Here is a 14,035-nt window from a genome sequence, read left to right as displayed (position 1 = left end):
ACTACACAACTAGAGTTCAGATTTGACTCGGCGAATTCCCAGCTCACACTCAAGTTTCCTTTTTCAAGTGATAAAAGGAATAAGGCTTAAATAGTCTCAAAACTTTGACATCCTCATGCATAATGGGTAGGAGGAAAATGGTCTGCTCTCTGGTGTTACCACATTTCTTGAATTAGGAAAAAGACCCAGTACTTTGCAGGATTCCACAGCTTATTGTCAAGGGCTTGCAGCAGGTAGATTAGTTTATTCTGGAAGATCTCTGTGTAATTTGCAAATTGGCAAACAAACAGAAACAACTTTTCCCACCTAAATTAGATGGCTGAAATGAAGAAAGCTAACCAAGAGAATACTTGTGTAAAAGGACTGTAGCAGATCAGTTCTGCTACAGATTCCTAAAATCCAAATGTGGTCAGTTTAATTCTATGTCTTTAGCAACTGGTTGGTAGATCTTAAATTTGTAGTAAAAAAACAAGTATCTGCTAAGTCAGGAGCCTGTTAAACGCAACAGTTATTTGGGTTACTGAAGTTAAAACATAAAAAAACAAGTTAGAAAACGGAATTATATAAAATTAACAATGGGAAGTTTCAACACAACAGAAACCATTTATTGATTCGTTATTTTGAACAGTGATTACTATAACTGAAGTCTTATCAATGACTAAAAAAGCCAGACTTTTCCTGCCCACTTCATATTCTCTTTCAACCACTCAAGTGCAGAAGTGTTTTCCAAACCACACACTTGCTCTGTGCTACTATTTACTGTGAAATGCTTTATGAAAAGCTTTGGAGTAGATATGTTAGTAGCTTGAATCAACCTCTCCACTGCACATTGATAGTTATCATCCTTGCCTTCACATCTGAAAAAGAGTTTTCACAATCAAGAAAAGTTACAACCAGCAACCAGTCATTCTAAGATGATTAGCAGTGTGATATGAACTACCATCCTGCCTTTCCTCCCCAAATGTGCTTCAACTGTGTCTTTCAACTGGGAACAAACGATAACTACTGTAATGTGTCAGCAGAAATGAAGCAATTACGTGGAAGAACCAGCTCCTTTCCACAACAAGCTTTTTTCCTAACTAATGTGTGACTGATCACAAAAAAATGAGGAAATGGTGCAAAATTAGAAGACAACACCAACAGTAGTGGGAGGAGGAGGAGAAAATTCAAAAAGACAAAATAATAAAACCAGGTTTTCATTACTGGCAACATGTTACAAAAAGGACTTTGAAGAAGTTAGGTATTTATTGTATTTTATAAGTTACTGAATTAAACTGATTATCAGAAGATTCTTTTCCTTGACACAAATCAAAGACATAAGCAAGAAAGCTGAGGGGAGGATACAGAATCATGCACTTGGAAAAGCAAATGAACTCACCTTTTCAGTACTATTTGAAGTATTTGATTGGAAGCACCAGGACTCTGAATACTACTAGCATTAGAAACCAAGAAAATTTCAATTGCTAACAGCATCTCAATCTCAGTCATGTAAGAGGGAATCAGAAGAAGTTTACGGTGAAGATTTCCTTCCAGTGGTGGGTAGCAACCCAATGCTAAAGCATCTAAAAAGCGACAGTAAAGTATGTAAAAGAAAGTGTCAAAGTTGCACTAAACAGCACACATCTCTAGGTTTGTGTGTGGGTACTTGGATCATCTACTGCTTTATTGAGAAACAGTTTCTTCCAAGATTATTTGAGCTTCTGGACTACTTTTAACTGTTTCCAATTTCCATCCTACTGCAATTGCTGTTTCGGACAGTCTCAAAAACTGAAGGTGAGGAGAGGTGGCAAACCTCCACTACTTGTTCAGAAAGTCCAAAGCTGCTCCTATTCCTAAAAGCTAGAAAACTCTAAACTTCAGTTTTAAAGTTCTGCAATTGAATTTTGCTACAATCTGGGACCAGACCAGCTTTTGTTTTCCCACCTCACTTTTTCCAGACAAGGGTAGCAACCTACTACTTTTTTTCAAAAAGAGAAGTTGTCACTGAATGTTCCCTTTTGCTGCAGATTCATTCTAAAGCACAAATCGAGGAAATCTAGAAAATGCTGGGTTTGCTTGGAATGGGAACACATATCAGACAGGTCTTCTGAATAATTATGGCACAGGTCAATATCTTAAAGCAAGTCATAAAAAGTCAAACAAAGCAGAGTACTTCTTTAGCTATATTGTACCTTCAGGAGCTCCCAAGATATCTCCCAAGAATAATTTTGGGCAGAATTCTTCAATATCTAGTTATAAATGTGTAATTGTGGGTTAGACTGCAGCCTGAACTTTTCTAACAATGAAACCTGAATCATATCTATTCAGAAGTGAGTGCTACTAAATCCAATGTAGCTTATTCCTTGATAAGTGCAGTTAAGATTGCAGCATAACTGAAGTTCTTCAACTAGTAATGTAGTAGACATTGAGAGCTTACGTTTATAATGTGCTCTGGCTTTAAGCCACCAACAGCCTCTTCCAAGTGCTGTGATTAATGCTCTAAGTAAATCAAATTCAACGGGAATGTTCTTTGCAAGCATGAAATCTACTACAGTAGATGATATTTGAAGCTTCTGGCTTTCCAAAGAAGCACCTAGCAGTTTATTAAATAAACTCCTGTACTGGGATACATCCAAACTATCTGCAAAAGAAAAACATTACAAGTGATTAATTTTCTTCAATTATTAAGTAGAACATTGGTTTCAGCAATATAATAGTGAAAAACTACAGCAAAGATTTCCCTCTCTGTTTTAAGATTTTTTAAAAAAGAAGATCCTAGTTTCTCTCATTTTCATAAACAAATTAACTCTGCTTAGAATGCACACACACACACACACACACACACACACACACCGGCCACCTGAGGCATCATTTCTTCTTGTATTGGAATAACTGTACTGCAGAATGGTTTTCTGCTAAACGAAATATTTCAGAAGTGTGTACACTAAACAATAATTATTATTTTCATATCATAAATGCTACACAGAAATAGATCTTGATGAGAAGCAAAAAAAGTTACAAATATATTGTGATCTGCAAAACTAACAGCTTAAATCCTGCATCCTGAGATAGGTGATTGTTTTATTAACCCCTCTAAAGAGTTTGGGCGGGCAAACAGTGAACATCTATGCAGGCTCCCAGTCTGTTTTTGAGCCCAATTAAAAGCACTAGTTTTAACTGTTAAAGCCCTTATTTGCTTTTAGCCAGGCCCCCTGAAGGACCACCTGCTCTAATTTATACCTGCCCAAGAATTCATTTTCATCAGAAACCCTTGTCCAGGTTCTCCTGCTTAGCAAGGCAAGCCAACTAATGACTAGAGAAAGGGTCTTATTTGTGGTGGAGTGGCCTCCCTAGAGAAGACTGACTGGTGCCCACACTATGATCCCTTTTGGTTTTGCTAAGTCTTTGAATCTTAATCATACAATTATTTTAGTACTTTTAGAACTCAGAACCAAGTTGCTCCCCCTGGCTGGTATTATGTTGTTTTAAATTGTTTTCAGTTGCTGTGTTGGGTTGGCTTCCACTGCCTTGATTGTCTTATAATTGGTTTTCATGCTTACAATTTAAATTTTATGTTTTGTATTTGAATGGTGTAGAAACCACCCATATATGGGCAGTATATAAATGTTAATATACAAATATTTATCCCATTATTGCCCCTCACAATCCAGAAGTATAGGCGAAGACTTAAAAATAGTTCAGAGACCATCCAGCAAGCTTCATGGCTGACCTGGATCAGACCTAAGGTCTGTGTGGTACAGCGTCCCCTTTCCCAGTGATTGGCAAGATAGTTATGGGAAGGAGAAGACGGCAATTGCCTTCTTCTGCTGTGGTTTTCCAGCAACTGACATTCAAGGAATTTTAACTCTAATTTCCACACTGTAAGTCCACAAAGTGTTCCAACACTGCTATATGCCAAGAAATAATCCATCTCAGTAAATCTGTTCTCATTCCAATCTCATCCAAAATTGCCCCACCATCTCTTGGAATCATTTTCAGGAGTACACATTGCTGCTCCTCTGATCAGCTCTGCCTATTGTGTTTACCTCATTCATTTCCTGACACCCAAGGCCTCCCTTTTCACTTCCTTTGCCTCTACCCTGCAAGCATCAAGGTATTGCAGCTTTAAAGTTTTATTGGCAGATTAAGAATATATTGTAAAGGACAGGCAGGTCAGATCCCCAGCAAAGACTACTTTCATGACTTAAGGTAGGAGGACCTGTTTCTGGAGGAGCCTTCTTGAAGGCTAACCAATAAGCTTTAGCCTCTCCCCCTTCTGATTTCAAAGGAGAACCAGCCCAATGCAGACTGCCTGCACTCTAAGAAGGCAGGGAAGAAATACTTGAGATTAAAATATATACAGTTGTACCTCTGCTTACGTATTCCTCTGGAAATGTAAACTTCGGGTTGCGAACGCGGCAAACCCGCAAGTGTATACTTCTGGGTTTTGCCGCATGCACAGAAGCGCTCAATCGTGCCGTACGCGTGTGCAGAAGAGCGCCTCCAGTTACAGACCTTTCAGGATACGGCTGCACCTCCGGAAACTATCCCGTCCATAACCAAAGGTACCACTGTATATGAATGGCAGTGATGATGCAACATGGTATCTAGCTAGATACATACTATTGACAGGTGTATCCTGCTTTGTGGATTCCTGAAAGGTCTTACCAAAACAAAAACAAAAACACCTTGTGCGTTTCTTAATTCTATAGACCTCAAAACAGAAGAGACAGGATAAGAAACAGAAAGAAGCGGTTGTTTTAAACTGAACAGTTGCTCTCTTTCAGGAAGAGAATGGAAGGAAAACCTTTCTTATGAAATGAGCCATCTCTGTCAAGAACTTGCAGCATAAAATACCAATTTATCTTAGTATCCGAATAAAAAGCCAATAGATGCTTACTAGCCATTGAGAATGGAATTATAAACACTTACTACAAGAATTCCTGAAGCCTGGTAGATTTTGCAAGACTTCAAATGCTTCTCCATAACGGCTCTTTGCAATGCACTCAGATGCTATTATATATAGTAGGTTATGTCGCTTGAGGACATCCATTCGATCACAAGGCCATGTTAGAGTACTTATTATCCATTCCGACTCTAGAGAGATTAATATTGGTATTTTAAAAGCGATTAAAATGCGGCCATGAATGCTGACAAACGAAATAATATAGGGCCTTGTGAAAGATCCCAGATGACTGCCCACGTTCAGCTATTTAACAAAGAACTGCTCTCCATGCAGAGCCTGAGGAAAATAATTTTGATGTCCAATTATGAACTACTGTACTGACCATTGTGAATGTATGGAGAATGTATGGAGGCTGCCAAGTCTTGAGTGTTATCTTGGCAGCTTATGTGGAAAACTATCAGTTTGGCCTAGCCTTGTTGACAAGCTTGAGTTCCTGACTGAGACAGAAACCAGGTGTCCCCAAGGTATTTGCACAGGATGGGGGGCGGGGAAGGGAGGGAGAGGAAGGGGGGAGAGAGAGAGAGAGAGAGAGAGAGAGGAGTTTAAAACATGTGATTGGAGGATATACTGTCATATATCATATATCCCCCTTCCAGAAGCCAAAGGTCTATGGGGTCCATTTCCTGGTTGGCTACTGCTTGGAACAGCTACCAAAATAGTGTCACTTGAAGCACAGCAGCAGGTCAGAGCAGCAGAAGCTGGGGTTAAACACAGTCAAGAGCACCAAGGGACCATCTGCACAGCACTGTGCCGCACTGTTATGGAACAGGCCATTCATCTCACAAAACGTTACATAACTAATGAGAGAAAGTTGCTCTCCTTAAAAATGCAAGGGAGGTAAGGATTTGACATTTCTGCATTTAGCAAGACATGAAATATGAAGGAGACCAAATTTTAGATGACGGACAGTTCCTCTTGCTTCCTTTATTCTGCACTATTGTCAACGTACTTCAATTATTCACCAAGCCTCTGTCAGCAAATTCTCAGAAATATGAGTAAATGTCAGCTTGAGACTTCAACCACATATTTTGGCAGAACCTACACATGTCATTTTAAGCCTTGCTTATTTCTGTTAATAAAGAAGTGTACCTCTCAATACCCATAATGCTCCATTTAGGCTCCTGCACTTGAGAAATATTTCCACAGCAATGTTAACAATGTGGCACCGTGATGCCAACCTCTCCTGACCAAGAAGTCCTTTCAAAAATGTGAAATGTATCTTTAAGGCATGAAGCGTATCCAGAACCTTCTTGGCCTATGATACAAAGGGGGAAAGCAGCGTAGAGAATTACCACAGTATCACTTTTTTGTCTCAGAATAGTTGTTCATGCACGACACTGTATATTCCTAAGCACAAGGAGTGGTGCTTTTTTTTTTTGTTCTTAGCTAGTAACACTGATAAGTATGAAAAAAATGAGCATGGAAAGGAGTAGTTTTTACCTGTGATAAGCTCCTTTCTGCTTTGATAGGATGACATCCTCATTTGGGTTGCTCCTCCCACTTGTTTCTTCTCGGATCAGTCAGGACAAAGGACTGAAGGTTGGCTGCTGCCTCCCAAAAGGGAGCCTTGAAGCCTAATTGGTTTAGCCCTAGTCTAGTGGGAGGAGCAATCTGAACAAGGACGTTATCCTCCACAGGAAAATATTGGTTCAGCCAAAGCAGAATACACAAGCATCTTGAGCTGCACTCCCTTCACGCAAGGAAGTGTCTTCTGTTTATAAATTTAATTCAAGATTAAAAGGCACCAATATTTTTATACCTGTATGGTTTGCAATTTCAGCTTAGGGGTCCAAAAAGGCAAATTGCTTTGTTGACATGTGTTCAATGATTGCCAAAACCACTTTAAACTTATAAAAATGAGTATGTAGTATACCAAGCATTACCCTGGCTCCTAAGCCTTTACATGAATAATTTGGCTGGAAATTTCCAAGATTTTTTACACACACACACACACACACACACACACACCCCGACACGCCTCAAGAGCAAGCATCAGGCAAATGAGACTCTTTAAAAGCAAATCGCCAAGTCCATTTGTCACAGCAGGAAAACCTTGCCACATATATAACCAATTAACCAAGTTTAGCAAATGAAACAATTTTTAAATTTGGCATGTCCTCCACATAACCCTTAATAACCATGATGTACAGGTAAGGAAAGAAACACTGCCTCCCCTAAACCCATACTACAGTTCTCAAGAATGTGTATGCCTCTGAAAACAAGCTAACTTAGAACTACCAGTATATATAAAACCCCCAAGCATTCACAGATGCTGCTTGAAACTGCTGATCAATTTATAATTAAATCCATCCCCATTCAGAAAACACTTAAAGGCACTGTTTCTGCCAAAGTACTTCTTATGCTATCTTGCTTATACAGTATATATTGTGCATGATCAGGCAAAGTTAAGTACTTTTAAAATCCCACTGACTTAAGTAGGAGAAGTAAGCACTTTCCCACTGAAAAGAGTGCGACTTAAATTTAAATACAGCAATGCAATAACCACAATAATTGTTTGAAGCATTACAACTTGTTTTGGTCTTCTTCTAAATTGCCTATAAAAGTTTGCCAAGGTCATCCATCTAATTGAATTTTAGAGATTCAAAGTTGGCAGAAGCAAATTAGAATAATCATAGGAATGTGGGAATCGTTATTGTTAGTAATTAATAAAAGGAACAGTAAAATCCCGCCCACTGCCGAGGTGTGCAATAATTTCTAGATTAGGTAAAGGGACCTTTGACCATTAGGTCCAGTTGTGAACAACTCTGGGGTTGCAGCGCTCATCTCGCTTTATTGGCCGAGGGAGCCGGTGTACGGCTTCCGGGTCATGTGGCCAGCATGACTAAGCCGCTTCTGGCGAATCAGAGCAGTGCACAGAAATGCTGTTTACCTTCCTGCCGGAGCGGTACCTATTTATCTACTTGCACTTTGATGTGCTTTCTAACTGCTAGGTTGGCAGGAGCAGGGACCAGGCAACGGGAGCTCACCCCGTTGCGACCTTCTGATTGGCAAGTCCTAGGCTCAGTGATTTAGACCACAGCGCCACCTACACCCTCAATTTCTAGATTAAGTATCTCCAAAACCATGCTCCCATTGTCATGTTACTTGCATGCTCATGTAATATGTGATAAGACACATGGGTATGCCTTGTAAGAAGCAAAGTACCTTTGGCCACTGCTGCAGTTTGTAATATGAAAACATAGCACCGATACCAATCCTTCCCAATAAAGTTGTATCTGTCTCATTGTGACAAGGATCAGCCTTAACTAGAAAAGAAAAAAAAAACATGTTGCTTTAGATTTCTCGAAATAATGTTTTTCAATGGAGGAAGTACAGTAGTTAAATGATTGCCCATTCCCATATGTGCCAATGTGACATTCATTCTGGGTAATAAATAATCTGAATTATTTCCTATTTAACAGCTTTTTTAAAGACATACAATAAACGTAGCAGATTAGCAGGCTTCCATCTTCAACATGCTTACTAGGTGGCATGTCTCACTGGGCACAGTGGGACTAGTGTGCATAGAGTTATTATGCTGTAACTCTGTTTTGAGGGGTGACAAATAAGGCAGGAGAAAATGGCACAACCACACCACATACGGCCCATTTAAGGGCCAGGAAACCAACACCATCAGTATGGAGCCAGTTGGCTCAGATACCATGTTAAAAGCTAAATCAAGAGTGGGGAACCTCAGACCTTGGGGCCAAATGCAGACCTTCAGAACCTTCCCCAGGCCACATCCTTTGCACCCCGAGTATTTTTTTGCACCCTTTGCACCCTGAGTATTTGCATTCCTGGCTGGAATGTCTCCTGGAACTCTGATGGCTCTTATTTATCTGGATGGAGGATAGAGGGGGTATTTAAGTGTGAGTAGAAACTAGCTTACTGGCCCCCCCATTACATTTGTTGCTCCAGTCACTTCTGCCTCTGGCTCTACTCAACACTGGCATGTGGCCCTCTGAAGGTGGCCCAGAAGGAAATGTGGCCCTTTGGCTGAAAAAGTTTCCCCATTCTTTTTTTAGATCATAAAAGGCCCTGGGCTTGTTTCAATTAAGTCTACAGAGTTTAAGTAAATTAATCAAAGTTTGGGCACGGCAATAAAGCGTGGCTAATTCAAAGTCAAAAGCAGGAGGTTTTTATTTCCTCTTCTTGCATGTGAAAGAGTACACAAGCCCAATGATTTCCATAGGTAGTACCTGGAATGCGATATTATTGTTTAGCTCTATGTCCAAATTGGCCTAGTGAGTGGCAATGTCTACTACTGTACGCCAGGATACCAGCCCTTATCTTTTTACATTTGCAGTGCTGAGTACTTAGTATTGTGGCAACAATAACATAATAAGGTGCAGATTGTACCAGCTATTCCCTGAATCCCATTAAAGGTCGCTTGATGGCACAGTGCAGACTCTTCCCAGCTGGCCATGATGGCTTTGTGTGTTCTCCTGCCTGGAAATGCCTTATCAGATAACTTGTGGTTTGGCACCTTCTTGGCATGTCAGGGACACCCTTGTCTTCCCTGGGTTTCCATTTGCTCTCATGGGAACTCTGGAAGTGCTTAAAAGGAACTGCCACATGCCCGACCAGGCCTTCCTTATTGAACTTCCTCATCCACCCTCCTATGGTTTAGTGCAGGGGTCAGCAAACTTTTTCAGCAGGGGGGCCAGTCCACTGCCCCTTAGACCTTGTGGGGGGCCAGACTATTTTTTTTTTGGGGGGGATGAACGAATTCCTATGCCCCACAAATAACCCAGAGATGCATTTTAAATAAAGGGACACATTCTACTCATGTAAAAACACACAGATTCCCAGACCATCTGCTGGCCGGATTTAGAAGGCATTTGAGCCAGATCCGGCCCCTGGATCTTAGTTTGCCTACCCATGGTTTAGTGCAAGGTTTCCCAAAACTGGGTCTCTAGCAGTTTTTGGATTACAACTTCCATCAGTCCTATCCAGCAGGACCAGTGGTCAGGGATGATCTGGACTGTTGTCCAAAAACAGCTGGAAATCCTGGTGTAGTGCATTTCACTGAGGCTCCATACTGGCTGGTTTGTTCTCAATTGTACCAAGTCAAGTGTTTGGTAGGCTTTTGCCTTTCCTTCAGTAGAAAGCCTACTTTGATAGGAGTTTGTTCTCTTTCGTCATAACTCTGGCAGAAATTGCACTGGGCAGAATCTCCAATGCAGGGTGGAGCCTCATATGGGGTCTTGGGGGCAATGTTTCAGGTCTCTGCCATAGCTCAGAGGCTCAGGCCTGACATTGCTCACCACAGCTTGCCAGTGGGATCCTAAATGCATGGCCTGTGCTATAGCGGGTTCTTGATGCTGGTTAACTCCCAAGCGCCTCAGTGGTTGTGCTAGGATGGGTTAGCAAACACCAGGGAGGTCTTTTTGAATCAAGAACCAATCCTGCCCCACTGCTATGTCAACATCCACTTACCTGCTGCAAATAATGAAGTTGTGGCCTGCTTTTAAACATACATGTGTTTTGGTCTGTGCTCTGTTCCCTTGTCCACAGCCTACTGAACATACCACACAATCAGAATATAAGGGTAATGGGTTGACTCCTCACACTGCAGATGAGGCACACATATCAGTGTTAGATGCACTTCTGTGGATGCACTATTTAAAGATCTCTCCATGCCTGTGAACTTCCTCTAAAACCTCATTGGGTTGGTTTGCCTGTGAAATATTTGTGATGGTGCTACACTTGGAAGAGGACTCGGGGGTGATAGTACTTGCTGAAATGATATTTTGGTGAAATACCCCTAACTTTTCTTAAAGTTCCCTTTGCATGTGACTCCAGAATAATGGGCAATATTGTACAAATTTTACCTGCAACTGCAAATTCACAAAAAGGAACGCTTGGTCTCTCTTCTGTCACTGAATCGGTCAAGATGTTAGCAATACACAATGAGTACTTTTCAAGGTCACCAAAATTTTCACATCCACTTCTCACATTAACGTATAAAGTTCCCAGTTTGGCCCAGTCACCTTTTTCTTTGCAATGCTGTTCAAAAAGTAATAAAATGTAAATAGAATTATTCATAATTGAATCTGATCACAAACATAGTAAACTTAATAAGCATTTGAATTTTTTGTTTTAAAATTGGAAGTGTTATCTCACTTTAGTAACTTGGGATTTGTTTGTAACTTTGTCACTGGGAAACTAGTAAATTTTATAAGATCTTTCACAACCAAAGCATTCAAAATAGTTATTTTACAAAGAACTGAAAGATAAGTCTTCCAATTATTCTTCAAACAATACATATTGATCAGATATTATTCTTGCAAAATGCAATCTAATTTTCAAATAGGGAAATATATAGTATTATCTAAAATGAACTGCCTTAAGCAGCTGACAGATACTTTACATTTTGTTTAACAGTAGCTTCATAGGGACAAACAAAGATGCTGAATACAAAGATGTTTGGGTTTCTACTTAGCTTTTTAAACATATACAAAATGCAGCAATGGAGGTTGCAATCTACCTCAGGCTAGGCTGTGCTACTTGTTCCCCTTCAGTGGGTTTTCCAATGAAAACCTTGGATGCAGGTGCACCCACAACTTTTCTCTCCAGCAAAAAGCTGCCAAAAAGTCAAGTTTCCATCATGTGCAAGCCTAATATCATTCATATTTAGTACTTCCAAAAGCAGCTACCATCAGGACTGATCTCTTCAGGGAAGGATCTTCTTGGACAGGACTTATTAAGATCAACAAATGACTTTCTGTTCCAATTAAAAAGATGAAAAAGATGCGGTGCCATGAAGTCACCAGACACATTTGGCTGGCACACTGTATAAGCATTTGAGTCAAGCTTTCTGAGAAGCAACTATGGTTGGAAAGAAGGAAGGAAAGAAGGAAGGAAGAATACCCAAGATTATGAAAGATGATAGTGTAGCAGTCAATGAAAGATGATAGTGTAGCAGTCAGGTGAATTGCAACTGCTAGCTAGGAGTGATGATGAAGCAATTAATCTTCAAGCTTTTCACATTGAATACTTAACAAATACATCAATGTGATTTCTGAGACTGAAGATTGGGGGACATTTAAGCAGGCTTTAGCAGTCCAGGTCCCTAAATCTCTCACCACCCCATTTATTTCTCCTTTTGGAAGGGAAAGTTATTTCCCTCCATATTTTTATGAATACTTAACCACCAAGAAGGACGCGGGTGGCGCTGTAGGACGCGGGTGGCGCTGTGGGCTAAAGCCTCAGCGCCTAGGGCTTGCCGATCGAAAGGTCGGCGGTTCGAATCCCCGCGGCGGGGTGCGCTCCCGCTGCTCGGTCCCAGCGCCTGCCAACCTAGCAGTTCGAAAGCACCCCCGGGGGCAAGTAGATAAATAGGTACCGCTTACCAGCGGGAAGGTAAACGGCGTTCCGTGTGCGGCTCTGGCTCGCCAGAGCAGCGTTGTCACGCTGGCCACGTGACCCGGAAGTGTCTCCGGACAGCGCTGGCCCCCGGCCAATAGATGTGAGATGGGCGCACAAACCCCAGAGTCTGGCAAGACTGGCCCGTTCGGGCAGGGGTACCTTTACCTTTACCTTTAACCACCAAGAGCAAATATGACATTCAAGCATTTAGCAACCCAATCGCCATGTGATATACAGAAGCAAGGTCTACTGATTCCAAGGTATCTTTCTTCCATTTGATTTGATTAGTACTGAGATGTCCCCCCAAGCTTGCTTTTAAAACAATGAGTATATACTGTACCTGAAATTCTGCAATTGCTGAATCCAAGCCACAAAGGCTAGCCTTATGGAAATGTCTTGCCTGAAATCTTAGAAACAAGAGTTATCTGCTTTTGAGAAAGCTTAAATTTGGAGTTAACAGAAAAAGCAACAAGTGACTTTCTAAATAATTATATTTTGCTGCACTCCCCCCCAAAAAAGCATACACTCTGCAATCAAAATATGATCCAGTTTTTTTTTATCTGCTGCATGGCATGGGTAGCATACAACAAAAGTGTGCACCTGGATACTTCATAGTGTTATATGTTTGTGTGGTTCAGTGTGGATATCTTTGTGTTCCTTCCAGGCCTATGATGCTGTATATGTGAGGTTAGAATGTGTGAGAGGAAACCTGTGTGAGACGAAATCAAACCAGTTCTTAAGTTAAGATAATTGCCTTAGCTAGCCAGTTAATTACTTCCATTGACATGTCCAAAGAGGTTGCTCTGTTCCCATAGACACAAATGTGTGGGTCTTTTCCCACCTCATCTGGCTGTATGCTACATCACCCTAGGGCAGATAACAATAGGCAAAGGGGGTAAGGCTGTGTGCGAGAGTGTTTGGGCCCCTGCTGGACCCAGAGCTATGTCCTGGGGATCTCCCTCAGAACCTAACGGGGAGGCAAGATCTGCTGGAATGTTAATACTGTATGAGCCTTTCCATCCTATGCTCAGCTTGTATATATGTAAATAAAACCATATATTCTAAAGATGCCAGGGTCTCCACTGACCTTCATTCTAAGGAAACTGAACCCTGGGCAAGCACTGGTACTGCTAGAAGTCTCTTGCCACTTGGAGACTGGGGTTTACACAACAATAATATTGCAAAAGGTTTGAGGGCACAGCCTTCATAATACTTTAAATATTGGCAGATGAAGCAGCTCATAAAAGATGCTGACAATGCTTACTATAATGAGGGTTTAACAGTGACATTACCCAAACAGCATCTCCCTCCTGCTTCCCCATTCTCCTACCTGCTGTGGCCTCAGATTTGGTCCCTACAGTCTAAATAATTACCTCTTTCTACTCCTAAATTCACCCAACAACTCTGCATACTTACTGGGGATTGTGGTAAGCATAACCAAGTGTAGCTCATTAATTACTTAGTTGGGTTTTGCTCCAATTCCTCCTTCCTCTGTCCACAAGCTCCAACAGAAAGTTCAAGTCCCAGTTCAGATGCAATGACCATGGTTTGTTTATTAGATGGAAGATTAGCATTATGCACTGTAATGAAGGACTTCCAGGGTTTCTTAAACCGAAGCTTCTCTCTTGCATCCAAACTGGGAAACTGGTTTAACTAGGATCTGATCCTGGTTTCATATCCTAGCTTGTTGAGTGTCATACTACAGTTCCCAGGTTTGGA

The 14,035-nt window shown here is 41.1% G+C and overlaps 1 protein-coding gene across 1 annotated transcript in view; it reads right to left on the bottom strand.

Moving 5' to 3' along the window:
* Positions 1-583: 583 nt before the first annotated feature.
* Positions 584-14,035, bottom strand: part of TOPAZ1 (testis and ovary specific TOPAZ 1) — a 38,483-nt gene continuing 25,031 nt past the window's right edge. Inside the window, exons 13-20 of the mRNA XM_082193279.1 lie at positions 12,657-12,723; positions 10,780-10,954; positions 8,111-8,211; positions 6,035-6,200; positions 4,912-5,076; positions 2,417-2,620; positions 1,379-1,562; positions 584-857 (exon numbers count right to left, since the gene is read on the bottom strand). Coding sequence (XP_082049405.1) covers positions 659-857; positions 1,379-1,562; positions 2,417-2,620; positions 4,912-5,076; positions 6,035-6,200; positions 8,111-8,211; positions 10,780-10,954; positions 12,657-12,723 — 1,261 coding nt within the window. The 3' untranslated portion in view covers positions 584-658. The remainder of the gene's footprint in view (positions 858-1,378; positions 1,563-2,416; positions 2,621-4,911; positions 5,077-6,034; positions 6,201-8,110; positions 8,212-10,779; positions 10,955-12,656; positions 12,724-14,035) is intronic.

The sequence above is a fragment of the Podarcis vaucheri genome (genome assembly GCF_965113315.1).
Source record: "Podarcis vaucheri genome assembly, chromosome: 12".
NCBI classification, from domain to species: domain Eukaryota; kingdom Metazoa; phylum Chordata; class Lepidosauria; order Squamata; family Lacertidae; genus Podarcis; species Podarcis vaucheri.
Note: the sequence above shows the minus strand (reverse complement) of the source record. Positions and strands in the feature narration are given on the sequence as shown.